General features: G+C 49.2%; 10 protein-coding genes across 10 annotated transcripts; 2 read left to right on the forward strand and 8 right to left on the reverse strand.

Annotated features, from left to right (window-relative positions):
• Positions 1-2,749: 2,749 nt before the first annotated feature.
• Positions 2,750-3,661, reverse strand: EI90DRAFT_2919935 (uncharacterized protein; the record flags this gene model as incomplete). The annotated part of the gene is made up of 2 exons (XM_039054718.1): positions 2,750-3,300; positions 3,358-3,661. 2 exons carry the CDS (start codon positions 3,659-3,661, stop codon positions 2,750-2,752), a joined length of 855 nt encoding a protein of 284 aa, XP_038916342.1.
• Positions 3,662-4,513: 852 nt separating this feature from the next.
• On the reverse strand, positions 4,514-5,518 carry EI90DRAFT_963602 (uncharacterized protein). The gene is made up of 4 exons (XM_039068294.1): positions 5,303-5,518; positions 5,186-5,240; positions 5,002-5,112; positions 4,514-4,936 (listed from the first exon to the last, which is right to left on the reverse strand). The coding sequence occupies exons 1-4, from the start codon at positions 5,378-5,380 to the stop codon at positions 4,662-4,664; spliced, it is 519 nt and encodes a 172-aa protein (XP_038916343.1). The 5' UTR covers positions 5,381-5,518; the 3' UTR covers positions 4,514-4,661.
• A 270-nt stretch (positions 5,519-5,788) lies between these two features.
• EI90DRAFT_3057133 (kinase-like domain-containing protein) lies at positions 5,789-8,267 on the forward strand. Its single transcript, XM_039060272.1, has 9 exons — positions 5,789-5,871; positions 5,943-6,218; positions 6,294-6,362; positions 6,419-6,604; positions 6,661-6,729; positions 6,789-6,995; positions 7,046-7,429; positions 7,507-7,819; positions 7,878-8,267. Exons 2-9 carry the CDS (start codon positions 6,051-6,053, stop codon positions 7,952-7,954), a joined length of 1,473 nt encoding a protein of 490 aa, XP_038916344.1. The 5' UTR covers positions 5,789-5,871; positions 5,943-6,050; the 3' UTR covers positions 7,955-8,267.
• A 147-nt stretch (positions 8,268-8,414) lies between these two features.
• On the reverse strand, positions 8,415-9,900 carry EI90DRAFT_3057142 (uncharacterized protein). The gene is made up of 2 exons (XM_039060273.1): positions 9,364-9,900; positions 8,415-9,286 (listed from the first exon to the last, which is right to left on the reverse strand). Exons 1-2 carry the CDS (start codon positions 9,728-9,730, stop codon positions 8,472-8,474), a joined length of 1,182 nt encoding a protein of 393 aa, XP_038916345.1. The 5' UTR covers positions 9,731-9,900; the 3' UTR covers positions 8,415-8,471.
• A 710-nt stretch (positions 9,901-10,610) lies between these two features.
• Positions 10,611-11,516, forward strand: EI90DRAFT_3123363 (uncharacterized protein; the record flags this gene model as incomplete). The annotated part of the gene is made up of 4 exons (XM_039063607.1): positions 10,611-10,682; positions 10,878-11,063; positions 11,124-11,283; positions 11,356-11,516. 4 exons carry the CDS (start codon positions 10,611-10,613, stop codon positions 11,514-11,516), a joined length of 579 nt encoding a protein of 192 aa, XP_038916346.1.
• Positions 11,517-12,162: 646 nt separating this feature from the next.
• On the reverse strand, positions 12,163-13,711 carry EI90DRAFT_3057152 (uncharacterized protein). The gene is made up of 3 exons (XM_039060274.1): positions 13,492-13,711; positions 13,090-13,391; positions 12,163-13,028 (listed from the first exon to the last, which is right to left on the reverse strand). The coding sequence occupies exons 1-3, from the start codon at positions 13,662-13,664 to the stop codon at positions 12,220-12,222; spliced, it is 1,284 nt and encodes a 427-aa protein (XP_038916347.1). The 5' UTR covers positions 13,665-13,711; the 3' UTR covers positions 12,163-12,219.
• A 1,508-nt stretch (positions 13,712-15,219) lies between these two features.
• On the reverse strand, positions 15,220-16,956 carry EI90DRAFT_3289378 (uncharacterized protein; the record flags this gene model as incomplete). Its single annotated transcript, XM_039067163.1, has 6 exons — positions 16,565-16,956; positions 16,378-16,487; positions 16,146-16,286; positions 15,965-16,091; positions 15,695-15,772; positions 15,220-15,626 (listed from the first exon to the last, which is right to left on the reverse strand). Exons 1-6 carry the CDS (start codon positions 16,911-16,913, stop codon positions 15,220-15,222), a joined length of 1,212 nt encoding a protein of 403 aa, XP_038916348.1. The 5' UTR covers positions 16,914-16,956.
• Positions 16,957-20,124: 3,168 nt separating this feature from the next.
• EI90DRAFT_2819705 (uncharacterized protein) lies at positions 20,125-20,884 on the reverse strand (the record flags this gene model as incomplete). Its single annotated transcript, XM_039053565.1, has 3 exons — positions 20,125-20,478; positions 20,546-20,703; positions 20,791-20,884. Coding segments are annotated over 3 exons (606 nt in total), but the record flags the coding sequence as incomplete, so codon positions are not given.
• A 386-nt stretch (positions 20,885-21,270) lies between these two features.
• EI90DRAFT_3154532 (uncharacterized protein) lies at positions 21,271-24,007 on the reverse strand (the record flags this gene model as incomplete). The annotated part of the gene is made up of 2 exons (XM_039065934.1): positions 21,271-23,704; positions 23,798-24,007. The coding sequence occupies 2 exons, from the start codon at positions 24,005-24,007 to the stop codon at positions 21,668-21,670; spliced, it is 2,247 nt and encodes a 748-aa protein (XP_038916350.1). The 3' UTR covers positions 21,271-21,667.
• A 539-nt stretch (positions 24,008-24,546) lies between these two features.
• Positions 24,547-27,171, reverse strand: EI90DRAFT_3016286 (uncharacterized protein; the record flags this gene model as incomplete). Its single annotated transcript, XM_039056971.1, has 7 exons — positions 24,547-25,226; positions 25,484-25,739; positions 25,881-25,975; positions 26,063-26,464; positions 26,535-26,601; positions 26,623-26,916; positions 26,971-27,171. 7 exons carry the CDS (start codon positions 27,169-27,171, stop codon positions 24,547-24,549), a joined length of 1,995 nt encoding a protein of 664 aa, XP_038916351.1.
• Positions 27,172-27,740: the final 569 nt, after the last annotated feature.

Consider the following 27,740-nt stretch of genomic DNA (forward strand, 5'->3'; position numbering starts at 1 on the left):
TCTGGCTCTGACGATTCATTCATCTTCTCTGCAGTAGATAATGAGCACATCGTCACGAAAACCGGTATGGCTCTAGAGCACTCAGGAGTGCTCTGGAGATTGGTTGCATACTCCCAAGCTCTCAAAAGCTCCCACAGCTCCTGAGTGATCCCAAGTAATTCCGGACGCGATTTTTCACATCATGTGACATCCAACCTTACCTATCTCATCTTTGACTGCTAATGTCCGGAGGCATTAAGTGCATCGCTGGTGTATTGTGGTCTTCAAACACTTTGAGACTTGGCTGTCAATCACTAGAGGCATTTGTAGTGTTTAATGCTAGTTCTTCACCTCATTTTTGACTGCTGGTGTCTGGGGGCGTTAATTTCGCCACTGGTGTATCATTGAAGACTTTCATGGCTCCCTTTCCCAAGTTGAAAGTCGGCTGTCAAGCACCAGCCAAGAGGCATTTGGAACATCACTAGTTCTTACAATGTGGACTGCAAACCCACTGTCGGCTACAATGGACAAATAGACAAATAGATTTGGCCAACTCCGCTACAATGGGCTCGGATACAAAAGTATAATCACGTGTCAGGAAAATTTTCAGTTGGGCCACAGCACTTCACCCCATCCTGCCGTTCCCAACCTCAAATGTTCCCATAACACCACCACCATTAGTCTCTATGCCACATGGCTGCGTCTGGGAAAACTATAGCACACTTGGTGCACTGCACTTCCTCTGCCATGGCTGGCTTTTGCAACCACATCATCACTCTGCACACAGGCGTTGTCTCTTGAACATAGAACTCAAAACTCGGATTTCACAGCAGGGATAGATCCCTCCACCTCTATTGAGCTCACCTTATGTGTTGACTGGATCTCATAGCCATGTTTGTACATGGCAGTGCGGCTTCCCCGTGTGTTCCATCTGAGTGGACGATTCATCAATACAGGGTAAGATTGACCCGATGACACTCCATGCTGTGAAAGTCCCCTCATGTACTGTTGTAATGTAGTGGGATATGCTGCTCTGTCATGTCGCGACCACGGGGTAACAAATTTGATATCAACAACAACAGGGTAAGATTGTCTAGTTGGTATGGTTGGGGTGACAGTGTCCTCTGGGTTGTGGCGTCAGATTTTAGTCATGTCTGGGTTGTATGTGAAAGCCTGGCACTTGAGTTACTCTGTGCTCTCCACATTGTTCTCCTGGTCTGTTTGTCACGTTGGCTCCTTGAATCATCAAGTGCTCAAATTCTAGATCCCAGTCTCATGGGTTGTGCTTAGCTATAACTCAGTACTGTTACCATTCTGCAAGGAGTGGTCCAACGTCTCATTGCTCGGCCTTGTGAGTTTTTCCAGTAATTCAATATTTATCATCTGACAGGAAGTTCATTGTAGGTACCAACACGGAGCCGCCAGAAGTGTGTGAGGTGGAGGAAGGTGGTTCATTGGATACTTAGATATGACAATTAGTTACATTTCCTGTATGTAGTTAAAGAATTTACAATTTCTTCTTTCTGCAACGTGAATGTTTAATGCATAAACTGAGTGGGTGAGATCCAGTATAATATGTACTCCAGAGCACTCCGGAGCACTCCAGAGCACTTCAGGAGCAAACCAATGCTCGGGAGCACTCCAGAGGGGGGTACCTTTCTCCCGGGCTCTAATAGCTCTAATCGCTCAGGAGCACTCAAGAGCTGATAGGAGCGTCTGCCGGTTTTCGTGACGATACCCAGATGACCTGCCCCCAAAAAAGTACTTACTAAGCATACAAATATGATTTCCTCGCGCATTTCTCACGACACTTTGGATCAAAAAGGGAAAGGATTGGGGAGATGGGAGTTACCTTGCTTATTGTTGGCGTCATGATGATTCCCTGGATAAAATAAAAGCAAACTTGTTGTTAGCAAGGCACATCTCAGCAAGTCACACGTAAAGACGCGTGGAAACACGTCCAAATGCAAAGCCTTCATGAGGATTGGCATGAGTACAGCTGGCGGCATGTACAGGTGTTCTGGTAGAACTATAAGCACTTATTAAGTGCTACCTCAGAAAAGAATTACTGTAGGATGGTAGGTGGGAGCTTGGAGATAGGTGTAGGGGATTTGAGAGTTGACAGCTGAGGGAGATGAGGGACGAAGTAAGGACCGGAAACTGCTGAGAAGCTGTTTGATCGAGCTAACTCCTAAGCGCCAAGTGTCCACTGGCTCTACACCCAACACCTGATGGTGGATGCCCCTGTAACAGCAATTTGTCCCTGCTGTAATGCAGTTGGCCTCTCAAGTAGACGGCATATCCAGTTTTCTGGCCCGGACATACTTGATGCACTTGAGCCAACACCCAAGCACGACTCCGACAATTTCGAGCACAGTTCCAGTGACTAGTTTCAGATAGTGGCGCTTATTCGGACACGGCATTATCACCCACTTCCTTCACTATGCTCTCTGACACCACCCAAATCATTGCACTTGCGTCCGTATCATCAGTCTGTGGCCGGTTCTGTTATGGGGCAAATTCTGACCATCATTGGGCTATCATTGACTGCAGCGGCGAGCTTGCGAGGCCAATTTTTAGTGTGGATGATGATGGCTAGCTGAACGTATCGAATGTGCATCCCAACTCATGTAAAATTCGTTGCACTCAAGAGACTATCGATTGAGTTGTATTTTACAGCGTTCCAACTGTGGTATTTAACTTCACTGCGCATTCTGTCGTAATTTACCTCCTTCAAAATACCACCAAAACGTCCGTAAATGGTTAAAAACTACAAGTATTGTGATTTTTTACAACAGTTTACTTCCCACAGTGTAGCCCAAACAGGGCCATATCCAACGACCTCCGCTAGAGTGAGATTCAGAACTGCCCCATTCTCCACACTGGGCGCTGGCTGATTGGCATTGACATCCGGAGGACCAGAACAGCTGGAATCTTTCGTCACACGGATCGGGAGTTGGATCAGAGTGGGTTTATGCCACCACAATATGTAATCGATGACACTTAGTGTCGCATATGCCAATGTCATTGTCTCGAGTTGCGACCGATGCAAACTGCCTGTCCATCGTTCAATGTAATGAACGATAAACCATAATAGTTGAAGGATAACGATAAATTTCGTAAACCAGTCCCCTTTGCTTTTGTCAAGAATTTCCTCCTTTGTTACTGCGGCCTTCCTAGCATTCCCAGACTCCACAATTATGCCAGGGTATTGCCCGAGGACGTCCAAGGGATCTTCGTTCCTCTTGGGAATCACTGCTCCTCTGGATGGGTCGAAGAAGCCATGCATGATGACAAAGAATGAATGCGTAGCCGTCCACCCTTGTGAGTTGAGTCAGATTCTTGTCTTGTATATTTCTCCTCAAATTCAGGGCACACCTTCGATCATCCTGCATCCTTTTGATATTAATTCTCCGAGCGTCCAGGAGATCTCCCAACGCTCCCCCAGAAGCACCTCCGGTGCAACCAGTGAAAGTATCATCAAGGGGCCACGGGACACTCCAGGCAACAGGGAATGGCCGGGCTTTGGTATATCTGGGTGTACGGCCGTCCAAACGCACGCAATAATCATGAGCAGACAGGTATAGATGATACTCCACATAGTTTGACAATTGCGTAGGTCATTGCAAGCATTAGATATATCTGGCAAGAGACTCGTGGTGTTATGAGGGAGGATAGGCATTGCATACACACCATAGGCAAGAACGACGGATACAGGCACACCAAATACAGGTTGAGTAAAAGCTTTATACTGTGGACTGGGCATGTCCCTATGTTCAAGCGCTATATCAGCCATGCGACTTCCTCAAGGCAAGCTGGTAGATGATTCTAGGGATTCCGAATTAGATCCTTGATGACGGCTGGGAAGCTGCCAAGTTCAATGTGAGGTGCCTAGCTGATGATCAAACGGACATCGGACTTGATCTTAACTGCCGTGACGGGACGCTCGGTGGATTCAATGGGCTAATACAGTATGGCCGGGGACAAATGCGGTTCTGGAAATGTCTAATCATTCCCGGACTTTCACACGTTGGCGTGTGATGGTTCCTATGCAGTCGTCGAGTAGGTAAGCACGCAAGTGAAGGCATCGACCGTCCTGTAGATCCTGCAGCTTTTCTGAAATCAAGCAGGGAAAATCATACCGCGCGGCCGCGCGTATCCTCATTCAACTTTCACTTTACATAGGCTCAGTTTGGTCTGATTTGCTACCATTTTGAGTTATCACCAGCCCCATTCGTCCAAATCGCCACGCGCGCGGGCTTTTTTTTGCATTCAACTTTGATATCACGGCAAACAATTGATTCCGCCTTTGGTTAATTTCCCAGGAGAAACATTCCAGCAGTGGGGGAACCTTGGTTGGAATCCCCGTGGGGCACTGGAAAGGCAAACTGCAACGAGGAAGTGTGAGAAGCGCACCATGCAATTCGGAAATTAAACACCACAGACGCGCGTGTTGAACACGCACCAGCGTAGAAGCCAAGTTAATGAATTCACTCCGTATCAGTCTCCTGAACTATTCGAGTGAGCTGATCAGCTAGTACTATACGCTAGGGAATCCTTGTCAGCGGATGTCGCCTCATAGCTTTCAAATCACCAAGGCCAGCGGATCCCTGCGCAGTCCCGGAGCTTGCACAAGCACATTTTGTTTTCGAATCCTAGCCATAAGGTAACCCCTGCATGCCTTAAGTAACTGAGGACTGCCAGATCCCACAGCCCCTCACTGCCCCCTGCTGCGCATGTCGCATGTAGCAGGCATCAACGGTGGAATAGCAACGACACCTTTGCAGAGTGCAAGTCATGTCAACCTTAAATTCAACAGCCCAAATGTAGCTATTGCGATAATTCAGACCATAGCGACCCATGTTACCCATCCGATTGTCGACCGACACCATCTCGCATACATTTGTGTCTCCCGCGGCAGGCACGTCAAACGAGACACTTATCCATTTATCCACTGCTGCCAGCGTCACTATCAGCATCATCAGGCCCAGCGGTTCAGCCCCTTTGGGGAGACCACCTTACTTTGATATTTGACGAACCGGACTTTGGTGGTGTTGCAAGCGAAATGTCTGTTGTCGGTCGGATAAACAACTGTGTGGATTTCCTGGCTGGAAACGGAGGCGAGTTGTAACCCACAATGATCAAGCAGTCATTGGCCCTCGAACATTGGCGAGAAAAGTACAGCGTCGGAAACGGAAAACATCACTTTCATTGGACGCTGGGGGATTGCGGAAAAGAAGATAACGATTACTGTGCTTTTGCTATGGGGGAACGAGTAGATTGGTTGAATTTCTGTTATTTATACCAGAGGCCCCGCTTTTACAACACACCCAGAACGGATTTGTACGGTCGTAAGCCCCACGCATAAAGCGACAGAAAGGTAGAACAGCGAAGCCAACATACGAACTTATACGAGATACGAGAGGAGAGGTGGACACGAAGTCCTCATGGATCTGATACAACAGACGATGCGCCTTGTGCTGCTATAAATGCTTCACCGAGAACATGGTGGCCCATATCGATTTGACGGCCCATTGAGGCACATAGTCATACCCTCGCACTTAACATCGACCTTACGTCAAACAGACCCCTCATACAATCCAGTAAAGCCGCATCAGCGTATAGAGATAAGGTACCATCCTGCAGCATCACTTTCTCCCCTGGAGTTTGTGATAATTCAGGTCTGGCTAGCACTTTTCTCGATCCCGCCTACGATGGGAAGGCCAAACAAAGAGGGCACCAAGAATGAGGTCTTGTTTCGGAGTGTAGCTAGGTGTCTTGTTGGATGTTTAGTCCTCGGAATAAATACCCGATAATAAAGTGAGACAAGTCCACAATTCGGGTACACTTGTCCGCTTTTAATTTTGTCCAAGTGATGCCCAAAGTACAAGCGTATTTTCATGGGAGTGATATAATCCGTCGGCCAACTGGCGAACTCACCATCCTTGATGCCGTTCACACAGGTGATTGGGAGCGCCAAAATTGAATAGTACACCCCTCAAGTCCGTTCGTGCCCAAAAACGCGTTGGAGCACTAAACACAAGCATCACTGAGTGTCAATAATTATACTGATGTTCACTCCGGATGCGTCTCAAGAGGTAGAGGCTGTACTTCTCGAAGAACTATCTGCCGTAGATCCACGCAACCTTACAAGTTTGGTCAACGTCGATCTTGATCTCAACTGTAGGAGGGGCTGGGGGGGTTTTGGTGACGTATATTTGGGTGAATATCATAATTCCGTGCGTTCGCTCTCTCTTCGGGGATCAACTTTAGCGCCCGCTGACGTGATCCGCACTTTTTACTTTTGCTTTCAGAACGTCTGCGTGAAGGTGCTTAAAGAAGTCCCTGTTATCAGCACAGACTGGCTTGGGAAGTTTATTCGGGTTCGTATCGTTTCCCTCCCTCTCCTTTGCCTTGGCTACAACCTTTCTCCTTTCAGCGGCTCAGACGAGAAGTCAAGGTTTGGCACAACTTGCGGCACGGAAATATCATAGCATTTCTTGGCTGGACGCTACAGCGCGTTGTTGACGATAAATTACGTGTGAGCCTGATATCGGAGTGGGCTGAAGGTGGGAACGTGAAGGATTTCTTGCGCCGTAATCCACTCGGGGACCGCACTCATCTCGTCAGTTGGTTGCGAATTTTTCAACTCCAAACTCCGTCGCTAATTAAGTCAGTTAGATCCGGGGAGCATGTCAAGGATTGGCTTATCTACATTCATGCGGTATAGTCCACGGAGACATCAAACCAGTGCGTTCAACCATAATTTCGTTTCTAGTGCTGGTTTATTCTACCAATGACCGTAATAGGAGAATATACTCGTCCTGGGAGCGGATTGTAATGCACAATTATGCGATTTCGGGCTTTCCTCCATCCTCGACGATTTTACAACGCACGCCGAATCATCGAGCGTGATGAGCACTCCTAGGTACGCTTCCCCAGAACTAGTGGAGGCCATTATCACCGGGCGAAATGAACTCAGTGATGTTTGGGCTTTTGGGTGTACAGCTGCAGAGGTGAGGGTTGTGCTCGGGGATATGAGCCCAAGGACTGATTTGTGGTTCAGATCGTCACCGACCAGATCCCGTATAAGTGGGTATCAGGCCCATTCCAGCTTTCTTCGGCCATCTCCAAGGGCCCTCCGTATGAATGGAGCAATGTCGGTTCCTTTGAGGGGTGCCTTTTGGCATGTTTCGAACCTCGCCCTGAGCTACGACCCAGCGCTGCTAAGCTCAACCATCTGCTCGAGTTAGTGCAGCGAGGGGAAACACTGACCAGCCTACCAATTGGGGAGCTGAGGATTAGCGGGTCGATGAGTACAACCGGTGGAAGGGTAGCGTTCCAATCCCCTTTCGTTACGCGTCAGAACAGAGCGGCGTGGCCTCCAGAAACTTTGGAATTCTCACTGCCAGGTGCATCTAAGGAGAGAGAACAGAAGGAAGAGCCAATGGTATGAATTATGATTACCACTTATCTGACTATTTCAACTTATCTTATGGTTCCGCGTCGAACCCGCTGGGTGCCCAGGGTGGCACAAATATTGGTATTGGGCCATATCCAACGACAGATGACATACAGCGACCCGCATTACCCACCCAATTGTCGATCACACCCTCGCATACATTGGTGTCTCCCACGCCAGGCACGCCGGACTCATCCACTACCGTCAACCCCACTATCAGCACCATCAGCCCTGGCGGGTCAGCCCCGCGTTCACTCGCAGAGCAACCGCCTTTTATACGCTATTTTCACAACAATCCTGACTTCGCTGGTATTGCAACCGAAATGTCCGTTGCCGGTCAGATAGGCAACTTTGTGAATTATCTGGCTAGAAACGGAGGTGAGTTGTATCCAACATGATGATACAGTTATTGGTCCTCAAACCTTGGTGAGAGAAGTTCGAGAGGAAAGGCAGGGACGAAAACGGAAAAGGTCACCTCTGTTGGATACTGGGTTATCACGGAAAAAAAGATGACGGTTACTGTGCTTTGGTCTTTACCTGGACATAAAGGGCGAGTAGATTCAGATTGACCAAATCCTCGTTTGCACACTTGAATCAAAAACCCCACGCTTGCGAATAACCTAATACACCTGGAATCAAACAGTCAACTACACAAACGGTAAAAGATGAGAAGCACGAACCCGGTAAGGCCGGCATTTGGCCTGCCTTGTTGCACCATCTGGGTATTTTTGCCAACAATATTATTCATGCGAGGGGCAGGCTTCCCAGGCATGGTGAGATCCGAGGGAATGGCTTGTATCTGAGTGGCCTAGGGGGAATTGGTTCGAGCGGTCGGAGATGGTCTCTTTGCAGCCATCCAAGGACCTCGGCAGTGCAGGGATGCCGGATGCCAAGTGAATCACTATGTGACTTGTGATGTCATGAATTTGAATCTTAATTAACGCAACCGCGCTCATGGTGAGTCATGTCCAATTGTAAACATGGGCTATCCCGCAGTACATAAAACACCAGAAGCGCGGTACATACACAGCTATCCAAAGTGCGGGAGGAATGATGACCAAGACGGGGTTTGGTATAGACTAGGCGGAGGTGAACGCAAAGAACTGAGGGTGAGAACAAGGAGGATGACCCGCGCAACGGCATAAACAAGTAAAAGAAGTACCATTATCATCATACCCAAATCATCATCAACATGATCACTAAGCCATCCGGCCAACGTTATAAAGACAGGAGCGACTGTAATATATATTGCTGAAACTCGCCATAAAATCATCTCCGTGTGGGTCGGAAAGGGGAATGACCATGCAAGGCAATGGATTCCCCCAAAGATCATTCCAGTGACTATAAACATCGACATGACTTCCATATCCTTGGGCTCAGACACTTGCACGGACATCGGATCTGCATCAGTCTCCGTTTTAGGTGTCGGTTGATCGACATTTGTCTCGGAAGTCGGAGGAACGGAAGGGGACTCTTCCATCACATGGATTGGGAATTGAATGTTAACGGGTTTATGCCACCACAACACATAAAGAAAGACGCATAATGCCGCGTACGCGAGCGTCATTGTCTCCAGTTGCGATCTTTGTAAATGGCTTGCCCACCGTCCGACGTATTGAGTGATAAACCATAGCAGCTGAACGACAATGATAAATTTGGAAAATGGGTCCCCTTTGCTTCTGTCAAGAATTTGTTTCTTTGTTATTGCGGCCTTCCTAGTATTCCCCGTCTTCTCGATTATGGCAGGATATTTCTGCAAGTCATTTAGGTCCACCGGCAATTCTAGTACCGGGTCGACTCGGAAACCATCCATGACGACAAAGTATGAATGCGTCAGGGTCCACCCTTATGACAAGTACAAGTCAGTACCTCGTCCCCTCCTAACTAAGACTTGTGTATTTCCTCTCAAACTCAGGACACACCTTCAACCATCTTGCATTTTTTGGATATTCTCCAAGACAACAAGAATTGGCGCCATGCGAGCGCCAGAATAACCTCCGGTGAAAGCAGTGAACCCATCACCATGGTAAAGCGCGACTTAAACGTGGGCGACTTGAACGCCCAGATACTATCATTGGGCCCTGGTACATTTGGGTGCGCTGCCGTCCAAACGCAAGCAAAGATGGCAAGGAGACAGCTATACACGATGCCCCACATCGTTCGGCAATTCCGGAGATCGTTGCAACCATCAGATACATTTTGCACGAAATAAGTCACATTCGGAGGGGGGATGGGCGCTGAATAAACATTGGGGGCGAGAAGCAAGTTGATAACTAAAGCGGTTGCCATCGGATCCGGTCGAACGCAGGTTTACACCAAATACAGGTCGAGATGAGCTTTATACTCTGGACTGGGGCACATTCCCATGTTCAGCGCTTTATCAGCCGTGCAAGGTCCTTGTTCTTGGAAATTAATGAACGTGCGTAGTATTTCCATTCACTACGTTTGGTTCAGTACGGTAGGCGCTAACACAGCCTCCAAATTGCAGTGCAGTCCTGTCGGCGTCTGACACATCCTTCATATCATGTTTTTATCCACCGACTTTCAGAACCCCGGCCACTCTGGGCTGTACTGGGAGTTCCACACCGCGCCAATCCTAGTTGTTCTAAATAGCTTCGTATACCATCATCTTGGCCGTACTTCTTTACATCGGCAATGCCATCGACAACCTTTCCTTCGACTCTGGCCATCTATTGCTCCTTCATACAACATGGCTCTGCTTCAATCCTCGCTGTTTACTTTTGCCATCACAACGACTATCAGGTCGAGTTTGTGGATTGCCGTGTCCGCCCCCTTCTGGAGTCACCACAATTCCCTCCCACTAGGACGGTGACAGAGAGAACGTTTCCATGCTCGTACTAGTTTCGGTTCATGGCAATTACTCTGGCACCGGATGCTATAGATTGAATATCCACACGATATCCACATGATTGACTATTGTCGTAAGCGCAGCTTCGGAGATTCGGTTCAAGCGTTGTACAACGAAATGGGAATCCTTTTCGAGGGAGAGTTCTTCGGGTCAGTCCGTGATGTGTGAATTCACCTGGACAGCGTTCTGGACATTCCCTGGGCACGGAGACAATCGTCGGGTCAACATGCTCCACGATACTCTAACTATACTGCACCCTACGGCACGGCATCCACCCCACATGCCCGGCGTCGCGACAACATGTCGATGGGTACGGGAGGATCGGGTCACGGCAAATCCTGGAGAATAACCTCGTCTGCTCCGACTCCAGGAGTGAGCGCTAACGCATCGCCCTCAGCACACCCACAAAATCAACTTCCAAACCAGCGAAATCCCTCCTAGCTCCAACAAGGCCATCCACAGGTACTGCAGCAGCAACAATCGGTCCACTCTGGAAGACCCACTGCTAGCGAATGGCCCGAATCGTCAAGCGCCTCAAGGGCTTGACACTGACCACCCCTGCGCAAGCTGCAACGCTGGGGAGCCTGTGGACTGGGAGCTGAGGGTTGGCGAGACGATTGGCAGAGGCATGTTCTCTTTGTCAATGTCTGCTATTGGGTAGAAGTTAATGACGCTGCCTTCTCACACACGAGGAACTCCGGATACTCCTCGGGTGCGTCGAAGGGGAAAGGGAAGGAGAAAGACAAACTAATGGTACGCCGTGGTCGCTTTCGTTTAGCTAATCATTCTTGCTGACCCTGGGTGATTCCTAAGCCTTCCATCCCCCTGAAACCACAAAGTGAATCGAGCACAGTCATTGCGCCTTCACCCATAATCAAGAATCTGGACGGACAAAAGCTTTCAACGCCTGCGCCCCCTTCCTCCGGTGGCGACAACCTACACGTGCCCGACAATCAACACAACCATCGACCCAGTGATTCGGCCAGAGTCATCACTTTACTCGAACCTGATTTCCATCTGCTTATCATTTACAGATGACCTCTAGATCTTGCCTTGCTGATGATTATATGGACCTTACCGGTATTGGATGAATACTTCGGTGTGGGTCATGAGATGACGACGCTTCGATGTCTTGAGGGCCTGAACCTCGAACCTTCTTCTGGTATGGAACTTCAGGTATTGTTGGTTGAGCAGTTGCTGCTCTAAGCTCTGGGTCATCAATTACTATACGGTAAACAAAATATAAGAGTGGGAACGTGTGTAGATCCGGGGACTAATGACGCACGATCCGGACGACTGATGGACTTCCCCTTTATTGGCGTGTATTCTTCCTCTTCAACTGCGTCTCCGAATGAAAGCAGCTTTGCGCCTCTACATTGCAAGACATAGTTGCAAGAATGATGATCAAATGAGTCCATCCAGAGTACAGAATAGATCGACTTTTTGCGCTCTTCCGCCTTGCTGCCTCCCGCTCCTTTTGCACCTCCTCTCTCACAATGTCATCAAATGGATTATCAACAATCCGAATGGATTTTATCTTGCATGATATATTACCGGTCGCTCTCCACACGCCTTGGCTAGGACCAAAGGTGTCGAAGCCGTTGAAGTGCTTTTACTTGTACCCGAAAAGACCTCAAAAATGAAAGGGTGCAGAGGTGTATGATGTTCAATATATGCACCTTGCGGACTCGTCGAGAACAAGGTGGTTGCACCCCTGATTTGATGATGTGACACAAAATTCAGAAGTCCCCCTACTACTTGCCGAATTTCTAGCGCGGTGAGGCGAAGAATGGTGTTTGTTTATGCGTAACTTGTGATAATGGAACTGGGTCATGTATCTTCGTCAGTATCAGGCTGCCCTGTGATAAACCACAATTTAAACCTGAAGCACGGTAGTACATACAGCTAGCTACCCAAAATGCGGGAGGAATGACGACCAAGACGGGGTCTGGTATAGATCAGGCGGAGGTGAACGCAAAGAACTGAAGGTGAGAACAACCAGGATGACCCGTGCAACAGCGTAAACAAAGGGAATAAATGCTACTATACCGCTACCAATCAGCTCATTAGCATGATTCGCAAACCACACGAACAAAAATAGAAAGATTGGAGCCACTGTGATAGATATCGCTGAAACCCGCCATAGGATCATCTCCCTGCGTGTCGGAAAGGGAAACGACCATCCAAGGCAATGGATTCCCCCAAAGATCGTCCCAGTGGCTGCAAATATGAACAAGAGTTCCATAAACTCGGGCTTAGACACCTGCACGAGGGACATCGGATCTGCGCCAGTCTCCGTTTTGAGTGTTGGCTGGCCGACATTTGTCTCGGAGGTCGGAGGGGCGAACTCTTGCGTTACATGGATTGGGAATTGAATGTTAACGGGTTTATGCCACCACAACGCATAAACAAAGACATTTAATGCTGCATACGCAAGTGTCATTGTCTCGAGTTGCGATCTGTGCAAATGGCCCGCCCATCGTCCAACATATTGAGTGATGAACCATAGCAGTTGAAGGACAATGAGAAATTTGCAAAACCCGTCGCCTTTGCTTCTGTCAAGAATTTCCTTCTTTGTTATTGCGGCCTTTCTGGTATTCCCTGTCTTCTCAATTATCCCAGGGTATCCCTGCAAGTCGTTCAGGTCCACTGCTCTTCCTTTTGACGAGTCGAAGAAACCATCCATGACAACAAAGTATGAATGCGTCGAAGTCCACCCTTGTGACAAGTACAAGTCATTGCCTCGTCCCTTCCTAACTTGTGCAAATTTGGGACACACCTTCGACCATCTTGCATTTTTTGGATATTCTCCAAGACAACAAGGATTGATGACACGCAAATGCCAGAATGGCCTCCGGTGAAACCAGTGAAATCATCATCAAGCCAACGCGCGACCAGCTACCACCACCGCGCCTTGGTAGATCTGGGTGCACCACCGTCCAAATGCAAGCAAAGATGGTAAGGAGGCAGCTATAGACGATGCCCCACATCGTTCGGCACTTCCGGAGGTCGTTGCAATCATCGGATACATTTTGCACGAAACCAGTTGTATGGTGGGGGGAAATAGGTGCTGAATAAACACTGTGGGAAAGAAGGATGTTGATAAGAGCAGTTGCCATCAGATCCGGTCAAGCGCAGGTACGAGCACACCGACTAGCTACAGGTTGAGTGAAGGCTTTACACTGTGGACAGGGGCACATCCCTATGTTCAGCGCTGTAACTTATCAGCCATGCGATCAAGTTGGTCGATAATTTCTTGGCATTCCGAATCACATATCCACAGATCTGATGGCGAAGCATCAAATTCAGTGTGGAGCCGAAGAACGGACTCGGACATTGGGGTGTGAAATACATGATCAGTGAAATACTATGCCTGAAGCTCGGGAAATGTCGGACTTTCATATAGCTATATCAGGATAGATAGGTTCTTTGGCTCAGCCGGGATTGTGCCGTTTGATGGGACCTCATGTGGCCGTGTGATGTACTGGTGATGGCCCGGATGGGGTATGGATGTGCTTACCTGAACGGGGAATCAACACCACCTATCATTCAAAGCCTCAGGCACTAGAATTGAATGGTCGCCAAGTACTGAATAGTCACCGAAGCAGCGGAAGCGCGAAGTGGAATAAACAAAGTGAAATCAGTCGGCTGAACCTACCGACACTGTTCACACAGGCGATTGGCAGCACCGAAATTGAACGGTACACCCCTCAAGTTCGTTCGTGCCCAAGAACATTCAGCACAAGCATCACTGCATTTTTGGTTCGTTGCTGATGTTCACTTCGGATGCATCTCAAGAGGTGGAAACCGTACTTCCCGAACAACTGACTGCTGTAGATTTGTGCAATCTTACAAGCTTGGTCAATGTTGATCTTAATCTTAACTGTAGGGAGGGGCTGGGGGCTTTGGTGATGTGTATTCGGGTGAATATCGTAATTCCATGTGTTTGCTCTCTCGAAGAACGGTAGCACCCGCTGATGTGATCCCTAGCTTTTCCTTTGCTTTCAGAACGCCTGCTTAAATAAAGTCCCTGTTATCAGCACAGACTGGCTTGGGAAGTTTATTCGGGTTCGTATCGTCTCCGTTCCTTTCCTTTTCCTGGGTTGCAACCTCTCTTCTTTCAGTGATTCGGACGAGACGCAAAAGTTTGGCATAACTTGCAGCACAACAATGCTATATCATTTCTTGGCCGGACGCTACAGCGCGTTATTGACGATATATTATGTGTAAGCTTGATATCGGAGTGGGCTGAAGGTGGGAATGTGAAGGATTTCTTGCGCCGTATTCCACTTGGGGACTTGTCAGTTGGTTGCGAGTTTTTCAACTCCAAACTCTGCCGTTAATGACTTCCTCACTTAGATCCGGAGAGCATGTCAAGGATTGGCGTATCGACTTTAAACCAGTACGTTTAACTCCAATTTTGCCCTTTATTCTACCGATGATCGTAATAGGGGAATATACTGTCCTGGGAGCGGCACAATTGTGCGATTTCGGGCTTTCCTCCATCCTCACAACGCCTGCTGAATCATCGAGCGTGATGAGTACCTTAGGTACGCTGCCCCAGAACTGGTGGAAGCCATCATAACTAGATTAAATGAAGGCAGTGATATTTGGGCCTTTGGATGTACAGCTGCGGGGGTGAAATTCAATCTCGGAAATATCCACCCAAGTATCGATATACCATTTCAGGTCCTCACCGGCCAGATCCCATGCAAATGGATGTCAAATGCGCTCCAGCGTTCTTCAGCCATCAGCAAGGACCCCCCGAGTGCATTGGTTTTCTCGAGAAGTACATTTTTCCGTGTTTCAAATCTCGCCCTGAGTTCGCTGCTGAACTTATTGAGTCAGTGCCTCCTTTCAGGACCAGAACATAGCGTAATGATTCCACAAATCCAGGCTCAAGTCAGATTCATTCGGGTTCCCTATACGAGGTGTGGGCCTTGATCCGAACCGTCAGCCACTCGATAATGGTGCCCAAGCGCGCAGGGATGCATGGAAGAACTTGGAACTCCACACCGGATCCCTGCAGCGAACCACTTTCCACCACAAAGCGACCATCCCAACTGCTCTCAACACCCCCAGCAAGCAACCCCTCGATCCTACTTCTAATCAAACCTGAATGCGACATCGATATTTGCTTCAAGTCTCGTCCGGCAACCCGGTCAACTACTTCAGCCCCAGCAGCCACCACGGCAAGATCCTCAGCCATATGGAGTGATTCAAGCACAAGCGCCGACGCCTCGACCGCTCCAGCAAGTCTCGACGGCCCAGATGATCCCGGCTCATCCCCCCGTTGCGCATCAACCACACCCGCATCTAATCAAACATTGCTATGGCGCAACCAGGTCCGGGCCCCGACGCCGTCTCGTCACATCCTCACTCACAACTGTAAAGTGCGCAACCTGCACCATGCCCTATGTATGGTTCGGGCCCAGGTGGCGTGTTTGCGCCACCTAATCGGCCTGGGTTAGGGCTACAAGGTGCAGGATGTCTTGGGAGATGATGGTGGGTACATTCGGTCTAGCTGTCAAGAGAGATCCCATGTAAAGTGGTTTGCAAATCGTCTTAACAATAGCATTGACTTATTGGCCCGACTCGCCGATTTTCAACCGATAGGATGCTCAGAGTGAGCCTTGGGATGCAGAAGGTCACACCTCGCCCTTTGGGGCGACCCCTTCGTTTGTGGCTCCGACTACTGGGAGTCCAACGACTTCCTCGGGGTCCCGTCCGCCTCAGCCTCCCAGTGCTATTATCCCGCATGTCCAGGCGGGTGCAAAAGACCTGGGTCTCCGTAAGGTCAATATGATCCAGATAGCAATCAGGACGCTCCTAGACCTGACCTAAAACGTCAACGATGGAACCCTCTCTTTGGATCGCGTAGGCAGCTCCATTACATCCACCAGGGTATTCTATTTTTACTGGACCGTATGGTGCCCAACCTCGGGCACCCATCGCGTTCACTCCGTCCGCCTCGACCTAACATGCCGATGAATACCTGAGGACCGGGTCAAGGTCAATTCCTCTAACATCCGATGGGTTCTGCGCAACAGATCCCATCTGCACCGACTCCAGGGGCGGGCGCCAATACTTCTTTCATGAGGCCCATGGGATCCTCACAAGACCAATCTCCGAACCGACAAGATTTCTCAACCCTAGCAGGGTTACCTCCAAGGACTGCTGCAAACCCCCGGTAGCAACAAATCATCGCCACTCCAGGGAATCCAATGACTCGAATCGTCATGCACCTCAAGCACTTAACACTGATGCCTCAGGCACAAGTTGCAGCGCTGCGTCGCCCATCGAATGAGAAGTGATGGACTCAGTCGGTGCGTTGAGCGCTGGCAGAGGTTTCTCTCTGCCATCTATCCTGGCTTCTGCTATTGGGTGGAAGACCATGATGCCACCTCCCCGGCCCAAACTTCGGGAGCTGAGGTGGCAGCACCGCCAGGTGCGTCGAATCACAACGGAACTGAACTTTATTTCTTCTAAAACTAGACTGCCTGCCTTCCACCGCTGCCTGTCCTCGCCGCTAGCACCCACTGATTCTGTACATCCGCCGCTTGCATCTTCGAGCCGGGTGCTTGTTTCTTTTGCCCGCTGCATATCTTCATCTGCAGGTTCTTTGTTTACTTAGTGGCACTAGGTTTCCTTCCTTCTGTTTTGGTCGGGTTTGTTCTTAAATTGTTTGTCTGGCTGTTTACTATCTAGTATAACCTTTGTCTGTTTTCTTGTGCGCCTGTGCTGTTGTTTCCCTTGCATTGCCTACCCCCGTCCCCCTTTGTCTCCTAGCTGTTTTGTAAGTAGCCGGTCGATGCTCTACATTTCAATCATTAGACCACTTGTCAGAAATTCGTCTCCATTCTTCTTGCGCCATCCTTGTAAATCCCGTTCCATGATGACGTCGACTAGTTGTGGGATGCATAAAGGCTTACTGCAACGCGCTGTTCAGGTCTTATGTGGATCGAGCGTAGCGAGGATCCTAGTTATTTATCGGGTTTATTCATCAATATGGCATTGTCAGTTTCGATAAGCTCTGAATACATAACCATGTAAAGACCTTCCATATCCTGTGCGTGGCTTGAGCATATGAGAACTCTCGGATCCCCTGAGCATCATACCGTCCCTGCCACACGCTGCGTATGACGGAGGCTCCGGACGACAACGGTGGAATAGCAACGATGTGTTGACGAAGCGCTAGACCATACAAGTGATAGAAATATGATCCGATAGGACAGTTAGCTCGTGAGCGTTACGCCCATCGCGTCCGAGCAATTCGCCAGGCTATTCATGCGGGCGAGGGCACCACAGTAGAAGGGGCCCCAAAACGGTAAGTAAGAACCGAGCAACATAGGATGTAAGTACTTACTTGAGGATCGCCTACATGTCATTAAAGAAGCGGTCATTTCTACCACCCATAAACTGGAAGACTGACCCAGAATGTCTGTGGGAACTCAACCTGCTGGACAGTGGGAGCACCGATCGTCAAGAGATTCCAGCCCGGTTAGGGGTACAAATGAATACAATATAACTCCGTCAAGCTTTTCTAGAGAAGCTATGAAAAGCATACCGCGCGAGTCCGGAAATTAAACATCATCTCCTCATTCACCTCGAACAGATGCGCGCGTTGAACTTGCACCAGCATGGAGGCAGAAATAGTCGATCCACCCCTTATCGGTTTCTCGGGAAACCCAAGCGCTATCTTGAATGCAACTCGCGAGTCTTCGCCAGATGGCGGATGCCACCTCGTGGCGTTCGAATCATCGAGACCAGCAAACCCTTGCTTAGTCCTAGAACTCATACATATTTCTCTTGTGAACACTAGCGGCAAAGTAACCCAGAACTGTGGGAGTGCTAGGCAGGTGACCAGCCGCTCTTAAGGGAGTACTAAGCAACCAGATGCATGGCTGATATAGACTTGCTCGTCCCCTGTGATGATGATGATGATAAATCTCTCTTATTACCCCGCGGCCTCGTGATGACGTGGCAGTGCGGCTATCCCGTCTTGACACCGTAGCGTACATGAGGGGATAATCTAAGCATTGTGGTATGGTGTCTGATTGGTATCTTCGGGTGTCAGCGATCCTCGGGTTCTAGCTCGTCCCCTGTGTGCGCAATAGAGCCGTTTTCCATATTGATGTCCACGTGATTTGATTCGGACAATCGCTCGAAATCAAGTCCGACCAAGAACTCGTTATATCTCTGCAACCAGATGAGCTAGAGACTTGTAGTTTGTTGGGAGGGGTTTGTATTTTTTTATTCTTCAGATATTTATTTCACTGATAATTTATGTTTTTATAGATATAGGTTTAACATGGTCGCCCTCATTTTTCTCAGCAATGGCTGGGTGGAATGGGATGAACGTCAGGCGGTGAGTAGTTCTCATATACGTCTCGACCCCTCTTTCTTTTTTTTTTCTAATCGATAGGATCTTTTTTTGGTTTTTTAATTAGGTTGTGTGTTCATCATGGTGCTCACATGCCAGTCACCCTCGCTTTTCTCAACAGCGGCTGGGTGGAACGAGATAAGAGTCGGGCAACGAGTAGCCATCGTGCTTATCTCAGCTCAGCCCCCCTTTTTTTTCCTAGTCGATAGGATATTTTTGGCTTTTAAATTAAGCTGTGTTCATCACGGTGCTCAGTGTAGGTTTGACACCGTTGCCCCGACCTTCCTCAACAATGGGTGGATGAAACTTGGGTGCTGAGTAGTTATTATGTTTACCTCAGACCCCCAGACCCCCCTTTTTTTCTAATCGACAGGATTCTTTTTACTTTTAAATTTAGGCTGCACATTCATCACGGTGCTCAATCGGCAGGAGCAAACATAGAATGTTTCGCATCGCAAAGCCCCATGCAAGGCTGCTTACCTGATGCCGAATCTCGATGGAGAACTTGGGGGATCAGTCATCACCAGCCACCTCTCACTCAAGGGAAGAGTCTCGGCAGCACAGGTATGGATGCGAATCACTATGCTGATGCACTGCTTGGAGTCGTGTTAAGTTGGTTAATTTGGTGTCACTCAAAATACGGTCCCATCAGCGAGCCAGTCACATTAACAGCAGCATGCATAATTGCTGGCATCTTTAACGAATTCAACAAACATAAGTAGGATTGCCATCAAACATGCAATGAGGAAAGAAACGTTGGAAGAGGTAAAATTGGGTTGTCGTGTAATTAATTACAATTTTAACTAGAAGCACGGTACATACACAACTACCCAAAATGCGGGAGAAACGATGACCAAGATGGGGTCTGGTATAGACTAGGCAGGGGTGAACGCAAAGAACTGAAGGTGAGAACAACCAGGATGACCCGCACAGCAGCGTAAACAAGTGCAGGAAGTGCTACTATAAGTACTGCTATACGACCAAGAATAGCCTCATTAACACGATCCTCAACCCAGGCGACAACCTGTGCGACAATATCCCCAACCCATGCAACAAGACCCCTAACCCATGCGACATCCCTAACCCATGCGACAACCCATGTGACAAGATCCCCAACCCATGCGACCTCTGCAACGCATACGATCAAAAATAGAAAGGCAGGGGCTACTGTGATATATATTGCTGAAACCCGCCATAGAATCATCTCCTTGTGTGTCGGAAAGGGAAATGACCATGCCAAGCAATGAATTCCCCAAAGATCATCCCAGTGGCTGCCAATACGAACAATAATTCCAACACCTCGGGATCAGACACCTCCACGAGGGACATCGGATCTGCATCCATCTCCGTTTTAGGTGTTGGTTGATCGACATTTGTCTTGGAAGTCGGAGGAACGGAAGGGGACTCTTCTTCCGTCACATGGATTGGGAATTGAATGTTAACGGGTTTATGCCACCACAACACATAGACAAAGAGGCTTAACGCCGCATACGCCAGCGTCATCGTCTCGAGTTGCGATCTTTGCAAATGGCCTGCCCATCGTCCGAGATATTGAGTGATAAACCATAGCAGTTGAAGGACAATGAGAAATTTGGAAAACGCATCGCCTTTGCTTCTGTCGAGAATTTGCTTTTTTGTTATTGCGGCCTTCCTAGTATTCCCTGTCTCCTCAATTATGCCGGGGTACCGCTGCAAGTGATTCGGGCCCACTGCTTCTCCTTTCGATGGGTCGAAGAAACCATCCATGACAACAAAGTGTGAATGCACAAAGGTCCACCCTTGTGACTAAGACAAGTCAGTGCCTTGTCCCTTCCTAACATATTCCTCTCAAATTTAAGGACACACCTTCGACCATCTTGCATTTCTTGGATATCCTCCAAGACAACAAGAAATCGCCCCATGCGAGTGCCAGAATGGCCTCCAGTGAAACCAGCGAAATCGACATCAAGCCAGTGCGTGATTCAAACCACGCCTTGAACCAGGTGCCACGATCATACAAAAAGGCCCTAACTTCATCACGAAAGTTTTGAACTGAATTAAAATTAAAAAATGGTCGTGATTGAATGGGTTAGCAGGATCCGAAGGTCGTTTTCTTACAGTGATGCTTTGGTGGATTTGGGTGCACTGCCGTCCAAATGCAAGCAAAGACGGTAAGGAGACAGCTATACACGATACCCCACATCGTTCGGCAATTCCGGAGATCATTGCAACTATCAGATACATTTTGCAGGAAACTAGTCGTATTGTGAGGGGAGATAGGTGCTGAACCAACACTGTGGGCAAGAAGAAGAAGGGTGATAGGAGCAGTTGCCATCAGATCGAGCGCGGGCACACGTTCAAGCACACCAGATACCGGTTGGGTATAAGCTTTATACTGTGGACTGGGGCACATCCCGTTCAGCACTTTGTCAGCCATGCGACTTCCTCAAGGCAAGCCAGCTGGCCGGCAGATGATTCTAGGGGACCCGAATTACACTTCCACAGACCTTCGATGACCGATGGCGAAGCGATCAAAGAAGCTGCCGAATTCGATGTGAGGGCCTAGCTGATGAACGGACATTGGACTGAAACTTAACCACCTTGGACACCCAGTGGGTGAAGCCTCGTTAGGTGGATTATTTGTATAACTTTCATTGGCCCCTAATAGGCCAAACCCGGCCTGTATATACTGTTGTATATCCACTTGTATATACAAGCGTGCGAATTAACTTCAGCGGCCGCTGCCCCTACTTACAGTCTGTGCGGAGTGGTACTGCGATATTGAACGGAAATGAGATTGCGCAAACAGAGTAGCATTGCGATGAAGACTTGTGAGAGTATGTACAAATGGTATCAAGACAACCATTAGCATGATATGGAGTATGAGTGCAATCGTATATACAAATGAAGCGATGACATTAAGATAATGAGATAAACGTTAGCACGAGGGGAAAGCTTGCAAAAATATTGTACAAATGGAATGATTATAAGAAGCTTATGTGTTCGTATGATTAAAGTTGAAGAAAGTCTGCGATTGTCGTGGATCAGCTGTCGGGACACTGGGAGACATACCTGGCACCTCCATACCCATCATAGGTGGGAAATGGTGTTGGTGAGGGATGAATGGGTAGCTGAAAGGCAGAATTGCTGGGGTTGAAACCAGTCCATATGGCATGCCATGAAAAGTACCGGCAGGCTGGCTGTTCGAGGGGCCAGGGAGAGATGCAAAGATATCGGGATTGTGGATGGAGATGGGAGGGAACCCCACAAGTCCAGCATTGCTAGGCAATGGTTCTTCTGCCACTAGAGTCGAGACACTAGTAGAAGAGACTCGGCGATCTTCCTGGGGAGCAAAAGATTCACCGTTTGCAGACCCAGCAAAGCGGTCACATTCAGACCCCACCCTACGACGCTTGGCCACCTTCTTTCCATCCTCACAATCCTCTACAAGAGTTGCGGCTTTTCGAGTGCGCTTCGGCTTTTGCAAAAACACACCCGCATCACCGGATGACAATATGGCCTCCTCATTAACAGCAACAACAATAACATCGCTTCCAGAAGGCCTTGACTGTATGAAAAGCTTAGGTTGATTATCGGCTCCAGTGCAGGAAGTCCACAGCATCTCCCAGGTGTCCGTCTTTTTCTGCAAGTATTCCCCCGAAAAAACATGTGCTAGTGGGAGGTTGTCACGCCAATTCACAAGCTGTTTCCCCTGCCGGATCAAACGAGCAATGAACTGGTTCCACTGGAAGTTCTTTTTGAAGGGCATGCTGGCTTGCTCCACGATCTGGCACAAATATTCCCGACATTTGGACCTTAATTTGTCCCGTCCCACGGCTTCTGTAGCCGGTGCATCAACACCCGAAATTATACTGTGTAGCTCAGGGATAAATGTAGTCTCCTTGCCGAGCTTACTAGTGATAAATTGGTGCAGATGTGGTGAATTGGACTCGAAGGTGCCCATGTCGGAAGCAGCCTTATGGGATGGAAGAATCATCATGGCCATGTGAATGCCAGCGAAACGTGCTGCAACAGAATCCTGCTTCCAGCTCTTGACAATCCGCTTTATCATCCCCCCCTGGTCCTTGGCATCATCTCGGATCATTGAAATGCTATCCCACTTCTTTGCGTCCTGAAGTTGGATCAATTCTTGCGCCTTAGCCTGCCAGCCCTGGCTGCCCTTTCCACCATGATCCTGAGTAAGCTTGTTATAGTTGGGCCGAGCAATGTTCTGAATGTACTGGTCATAACGCATGCTGGAATCCGGATTGGGGTTGAGTTCGAGGTATGCATTCCATGGGTTCCCCGAAGCACGGCGTTCACGGGTAGCAAAAGCAAGGCTGATATGATTGAGTGCGGAGGTGATGGTGCGATGTCGACTCTCAGCCCAGTCATTGACGGAAATCAGGAAGGATTGATAAATAGCGTCTAGCTCCTTAATTTCCACCTTTGAGTAACGTCCAGCCACTAGGGGAGACACATCTGCCTCAGGATCATCAAAGGAATTGATCAGATCCATCTTGGCTGCCGCAACATCCTCAAGCTCTGGGTAATTCACGTTCACCCCGGAGGGGTCCCCAATCAAATTCAGTTCTCTGGAATCATCATCAAACCCGCCAGCCTCACCATTAACAGTTTGGCCAACAAGGGGAGTATTATTGGCAATTGTGCTGCTAGGGAGGCTGCCAGTGCTGACAACAGGGTGAGTTGCCTGATCGCTGGCCTCGAAATTGTTGAGTAGCGGACCACGGCAACTGGGTCCACCCGTAGTGTCGGGCTCGCTGCTGACCTGCTCACTGGATTCAGGGTTTGGCTGTGATTTATGGAGATTACGCTCATCAAGGGCAGTAGGAGCTGGTGCCGCGTCTGGCTCGGCCTCGGTGCTCTTGGGTTGCGGGTCAAGGCAAGTGGAGTCACCTGCGGCATCATGGTTGCCACTGACCTGCTCACCAGCTTCAGGATTCGATGGTGGCTCACAGAAACTGGATTCACCAGCAGTGGTCAAGGAAAGGGAAGCTGGTGCCGCGTTCAGCTCAGCGTGGGTGCATGGACGACGAGGGATTTTCAGCACAATTTTAGAAGAGGGAGTGGAAGGGGAAGGGATGTTGGATCGTCAGGGCGAAACCTTCTTCTTCGAGTTGTGTGCAGCAGCACGTTTAGGTCTCAGGGGGGCCACAGGCACAGCAGATGGCTCCGCACTGGAGGTGGGTGGCGGCAAGGCAGCATTTCGCCGTATGAGGAAAAAATCATCCGTACTGTCAGGTGCAGTTGAGGTTGTTAACTTTGGATTGGGTCTGGGGCGGAGACAGCGCTGGGTATTAGAATCTGACGACATGGGCGGTGGGCGGGTGGCTGGCTGCGTGTCGGTTATGCTATGCGAAATTTGAATGTCAAAAGTAAAACACTCACCGTCTGGAAACGAAATGAGATGACAGGCTTGTTATTTTCAGCGAAAGGTTATTGTCAAACTCTTCAAGCCAATGATGCAAGGGACAAATGAAACAATTTTACGATGTTGGCGCGTCGTAAGCATGCACCAAATGTCAATAAAGGTGTGCAAGCGAAAACAGGGGAGGGGGTTGAACAAGAAAGCCCGACCACTCCGTGACGATGCGCCAAAGACGTGGGTGAGGATCCCTGTAACTCTGTGTGATGAAGCGGTAGAACAAGTACTTGAACTATGGCGGCGATAACGTGACGTTCTCGGCACCGGACCAAATACACATACACAAACACGTTTACTTGGTGGCCGACGTGCATCCTAAACTCTTGGTCAAGAGGAGCATCGCAACTGAACTAAGGAAAGACCTGGCGGATATGTTTCCATTGCACTACCTGTGCCCATCAAATTCTTGAGCGACAGACACCCCTCGTTCAAGGGGGCGATGTAGGCGATTGAACTGTAGACCAAGAGCGCTTCATGAGGTGAGATGGTGGCGTCCGAGGCCTCTCAACAGTACCGCCTGCCTGGACCTCGCTTGACAACTGAGGCTCAACAAGGCCCACAGACATTGACGCTAGTGGTCCCACAGGCCTCATCGTACTAGGTGGATCAATGTCCATCACAGCCGGTCGTGAGACAGCAAGCTCAGACAGAACGCCTGGGGGCAGATCCTCAAAGGATGTTCCTGAGTCTCGAAGAATAGTTAAACTATCCTTCCGACGCTGTTGGAGCTCGGTTTCGGACATCATCGCTCGTCGCTGTGAATTGGGCCACAACTTGTCAAGATACAGACGTAGAGTGGATGTCCGCACCCCTCTGCCAGCCTTGTTACCCAGTGCTGGCTTGGCTTGTTCCTCCGATATCCGCTTCAAACAGATCTCGCTCCCAAGGTATGCGCCAGCTATCAATAATCGCCCCTCTGGATGATCGAGTGTTTCCTTCACCCGCTGAAGTTCCTTATAAATTCGCCTCGAATAGGCCTGCCTGCTTTCACCCTGCTGTTGGGGATACTTCCGCTGCATCACCATGGTTGTGCTTATATCCAATTCACATCCACTATCCGAGCTGCCTGAGCTGTCGGGAATTGGAGGCGCACTTGAAGTGGAAGGCGCTGCAACGGGGGGTGCAACAGGGGGGAGAACGTGGGTGGACTGGTGACGACGATCAAGGGGATGCTGGGATTGTAGTCATGAGGCTGTGTGGCCTACGATCAAGGGGGCAGAGGTGGAGGAGGGAAATGCGGAGGAGCAGAGGGACGAGGATCAGGCTGAGCGTGGAAACCTCTTGGTTGGTGGACCGCCTCCGACTTGGCAACAGCCTCGATATTAACACCTCTGCCAAAGTGCTTTTGGAGCACAGTGGACGTACATTGGGGGAGGGCAATCGGCCGAGGGGGTTTAGACAGGCCCAGCTCGTCCGCAACAATCCACACAAGACTTTGCTTCATATTCGCCTCTGTCAGTGGATGGACTATCCAGGGGAAAGCCCGAAGGATGCTCAACGCGCTTTCCTCAAAGAAGAGATTTACTCGAACACGTTGCTCCACCCTGACTGGGCGGCTTGTCGCGATGTGTGCGGTTATCTGAGGTCTTTCTGTTGTTCGTGGACCGTCCCATACCCGTACCTGAAAAATAGGGACACCGTGACGATGAAGAGTCGATATATTACTATCGGACAAATCAAGGTCATCGAAGAAAGTAGCGCCCATCATGTTTTCATCAACTGGATGATGCAACAGTGGCCGGCGGATGGATTGATGGATTACGTCAACCATGGTGAACATAGCATACGTGCACCAGGCTCTCATCTCATACACGCCACGGCAGAAGTCTGCAAGAACGAGAGGATCAGGGTTATGGCCTGTTTGTTGGGGACAGAAGGGATAAAGGGACGCAAATTGATGGGATGGGGAAGACCAGGAAGGCCTGAAGGGGACAATATGAATACAACACGCAAGGTGGTTCCAGGCCAAGTATAACTCGTAGACGACCTCGAACCAATTGACAAGCCTCTCGCGAAGGTGTTGACTCATTATCCACGGCCTAGCGTTACGGAAATCATCTTGTATTATACTGTGGTAATCGAGGGGGGGGTCATCGGCATAGCGGGTGAGGTAGGGATAGTGAGGACGGCTTAAACGATAAATGGTGGGGTTCTCCACAATGTCACTTGGATCAATCCTGGGGTATCCCCATGAATGACCGTCGTAGAGGGGGAGAGTGCCTTGCCGATCGTATGGATCCGCAGCCGAAAAACCTTCTGGATACCCCTGAAAATGATAGGCTTTTGCCTTCATACTGTTTGATGCGACTAGTCGCCAATGTATAACACAGTATACGTCGACAGACGCTAACGAATGATTTAAAAGTGCCCACAATTAGATTGAGTGACACGACATGAGGAGATGGATCCAACACACCGAAAAGTTCATTATCCTCTTTGATGACATCCTCAAGACGTTTGAGTCGAGATTCGGTCATGGGCCACTGATCCCGCAGCCAACGTACAGTAGTGCGCCGTAGATGACCAGAAACACAGTCGTAATTGAAAGGATCGAGAACTGGATACCGTTCTGAAGGCGTCAAAGGCACTGGAGTGCTGCCTTCAAATTCGACGATGACCCACCCAGGTCGTTCTGGCAATGAGAATCGCGGCTCTCCACCACCGAACCCATGACCAGGGGCATCCGGGACAACCGCTGGCGGATGGGAGGGGCTGGGCTGGATAGCTGAACCTGACAAAGTACCGGCGTTGGATGGCGTTGGCTTTTTTTTGGTAAAACGCAAGTTACGAGGTATTGGCTGTAAACAAGGAACAATGAGAACTAGCTTTTGACGAAGGAAAATCGTGCTAACCTTAGCGGTCGAGGGACCAGAAGAGGTGATGGGTTCGCCCGTAGGTCGTTTCTCCGCAGCGACCTTGTCGGCTGCGTCAGAAACGAGAGACGGTTGCCCAGTGTTGTCGCCCGCCACATGCCCAGTGCCCTTGGATGTAGAGGAAGCCAAACCACGCTCAGTGGCCGCATGGTTCATGGAAGGGTACTGTTTTTGAGACATTGTTTGAGCTGGGGAGCGAACGATTGTACGATTGTGGAGCGAAATGATTAGACAAATGAATTCGGCCAAGTCCGCTTCACTATAGCAGCGTGACCTTCTGGGATTGCCGACAATATTGGCTGACAATGGGCGAGTCACGTTTCCGGAGCCCGTGAGAATAGTTCGGAGTGCACCTCGCAGCGACGATGGGTCCCGACTCCGCGAAGTGACGGCTATCAAGCTGCGAATGTTTATACTTACTGGATTCGGTATCAAAGAATATTGGGCCTCCTTATACTGTCTTGTTCTCTGCATTTATCACACCGCTATTCCTGGAATCTTATCAATCCGTCGGCCTCAAAGAATATTGGACCTCCTTATACTACAATTCAAATTCAAGCACACGCTGAGGCCAACTCACTTTGTTTATGTCGAGTCTTGCGGCGCCTTCGATTTATTTTTCTTGCCTGATTTGGCTCGGTTGCTGCCAAAGATAGTGCGCATTCACAGCGCTGATTATATAAACCACAATTTTTGGACCTTACGACTTTTCCTCAGTTCATGTACTACGGGACTGAGGTGAATATAAG

Source organism: Cantharellus anzutake, assembly GCF_015039405.1.
Source record: "Cantharellus anzutake strain C23 chromosome Unknown EI90scaffold_22, whole genome shotgun sequence".
NCBI classification, from domain to species: Eukaryota; Fungi; Basidiomycota; class Agaricomycetes; order Cantharellales; family Hydnaceae; genus Cantharellus; species Cantharellus anzutake.

What these genes read in the sequence shown, in the direction of transcription:
- EI90DRAFT_963602 (XM_039068294.1), bottom strand. Translation starts at nt 5,380, where the DNA reads ATGTTGGCTTCGCTGTTCTACCTTTCTGTCGCTTTATGCGTGGGGCTT. An exon ending in TCCCCCAGCGTCCAATGAAA is followed by an intron (nt 5,113 to 5,185) that starts GTGATGTTTTCC and finishes TTGATCATTGTG; the next exon opens with GGTTACAACTCGCCTCCGTT. An exon ending in CCGGTTCGTCAAATATCAAA is followed by an intron (nt 4,937 to 5,001) that starts GTAAGGTGGTCT and finishes TGACGCTGGCAG; the next exon opens with CAGTGGATAAATGGATAAGT.
- EI90DRAFT_3057133 (XM_039060272.1), top strand. Translation starts at nt 6,051, where the DNA reads ATGTTCACTCCGGATGCGTCTCAAGAGGTAGAGGCTGTACTTCTCGAA. An exon ending in GGCTTGGGAAGTTTATTCGG is followed by an intron (nt 6,363 to 6,418) that starts GTTCGTATCGTT and finishes TTCTCCTTTCAG; the next exon opens with CGGCTCAGACGAGAAGTCAA. An exon ending in AACAGAAGGAAGAGCCAATG is followed by an intron (nt 7,430 to 7,506) that starts GTATGAATTATG and finishes CTGGGTGCCCAG; the next exon opens with GGTGGCACAAATATTGGTAT.
- EI90DRAFT_3057142 (XM_039060273.1), bottom strand. Translation starts at nt 9,730, where the DNA reads ATGGCAACCGCTTTAGTTATCAACTTGCTTCTCGCCCCCAATGTTTAT. An exon ending in AAAATGCAAGATGGTTGAAG is followed by an intron (nt 9,287 to 9,363) that starts GTGTGTCCTGAG and finishes ACTTGTCATAAG; the next exon opens with GGTGGACCCTGACGCATTCA.
- EI90DRAFT_3057152 (XM_039060274.1), bottom strand. Translation starts at nt 13,664, where the DNA reads ATGTATTTCACACCCCAATGTCCGAGTCCGTTCTTCGGCTCCACACTG. An exon ending in GATGTGCCCCTGTCCACAGT is followed by an intron (nt 13,392 to 13,491) that starts GTAAAGCCTTCA and finishes TCTTTCCCACAG; the next exon opens with TGTTTATTCAGCACCTATTT. An exon ending in AAAATGCAAGATGGTCGAAG is followed by an intron (nt 13,029 to 13,089) that starts GTGTGTCCCAAA and finishes ACTTGTCACAAG; the next exon opens with GGTGGACTTCGACGCATTCA.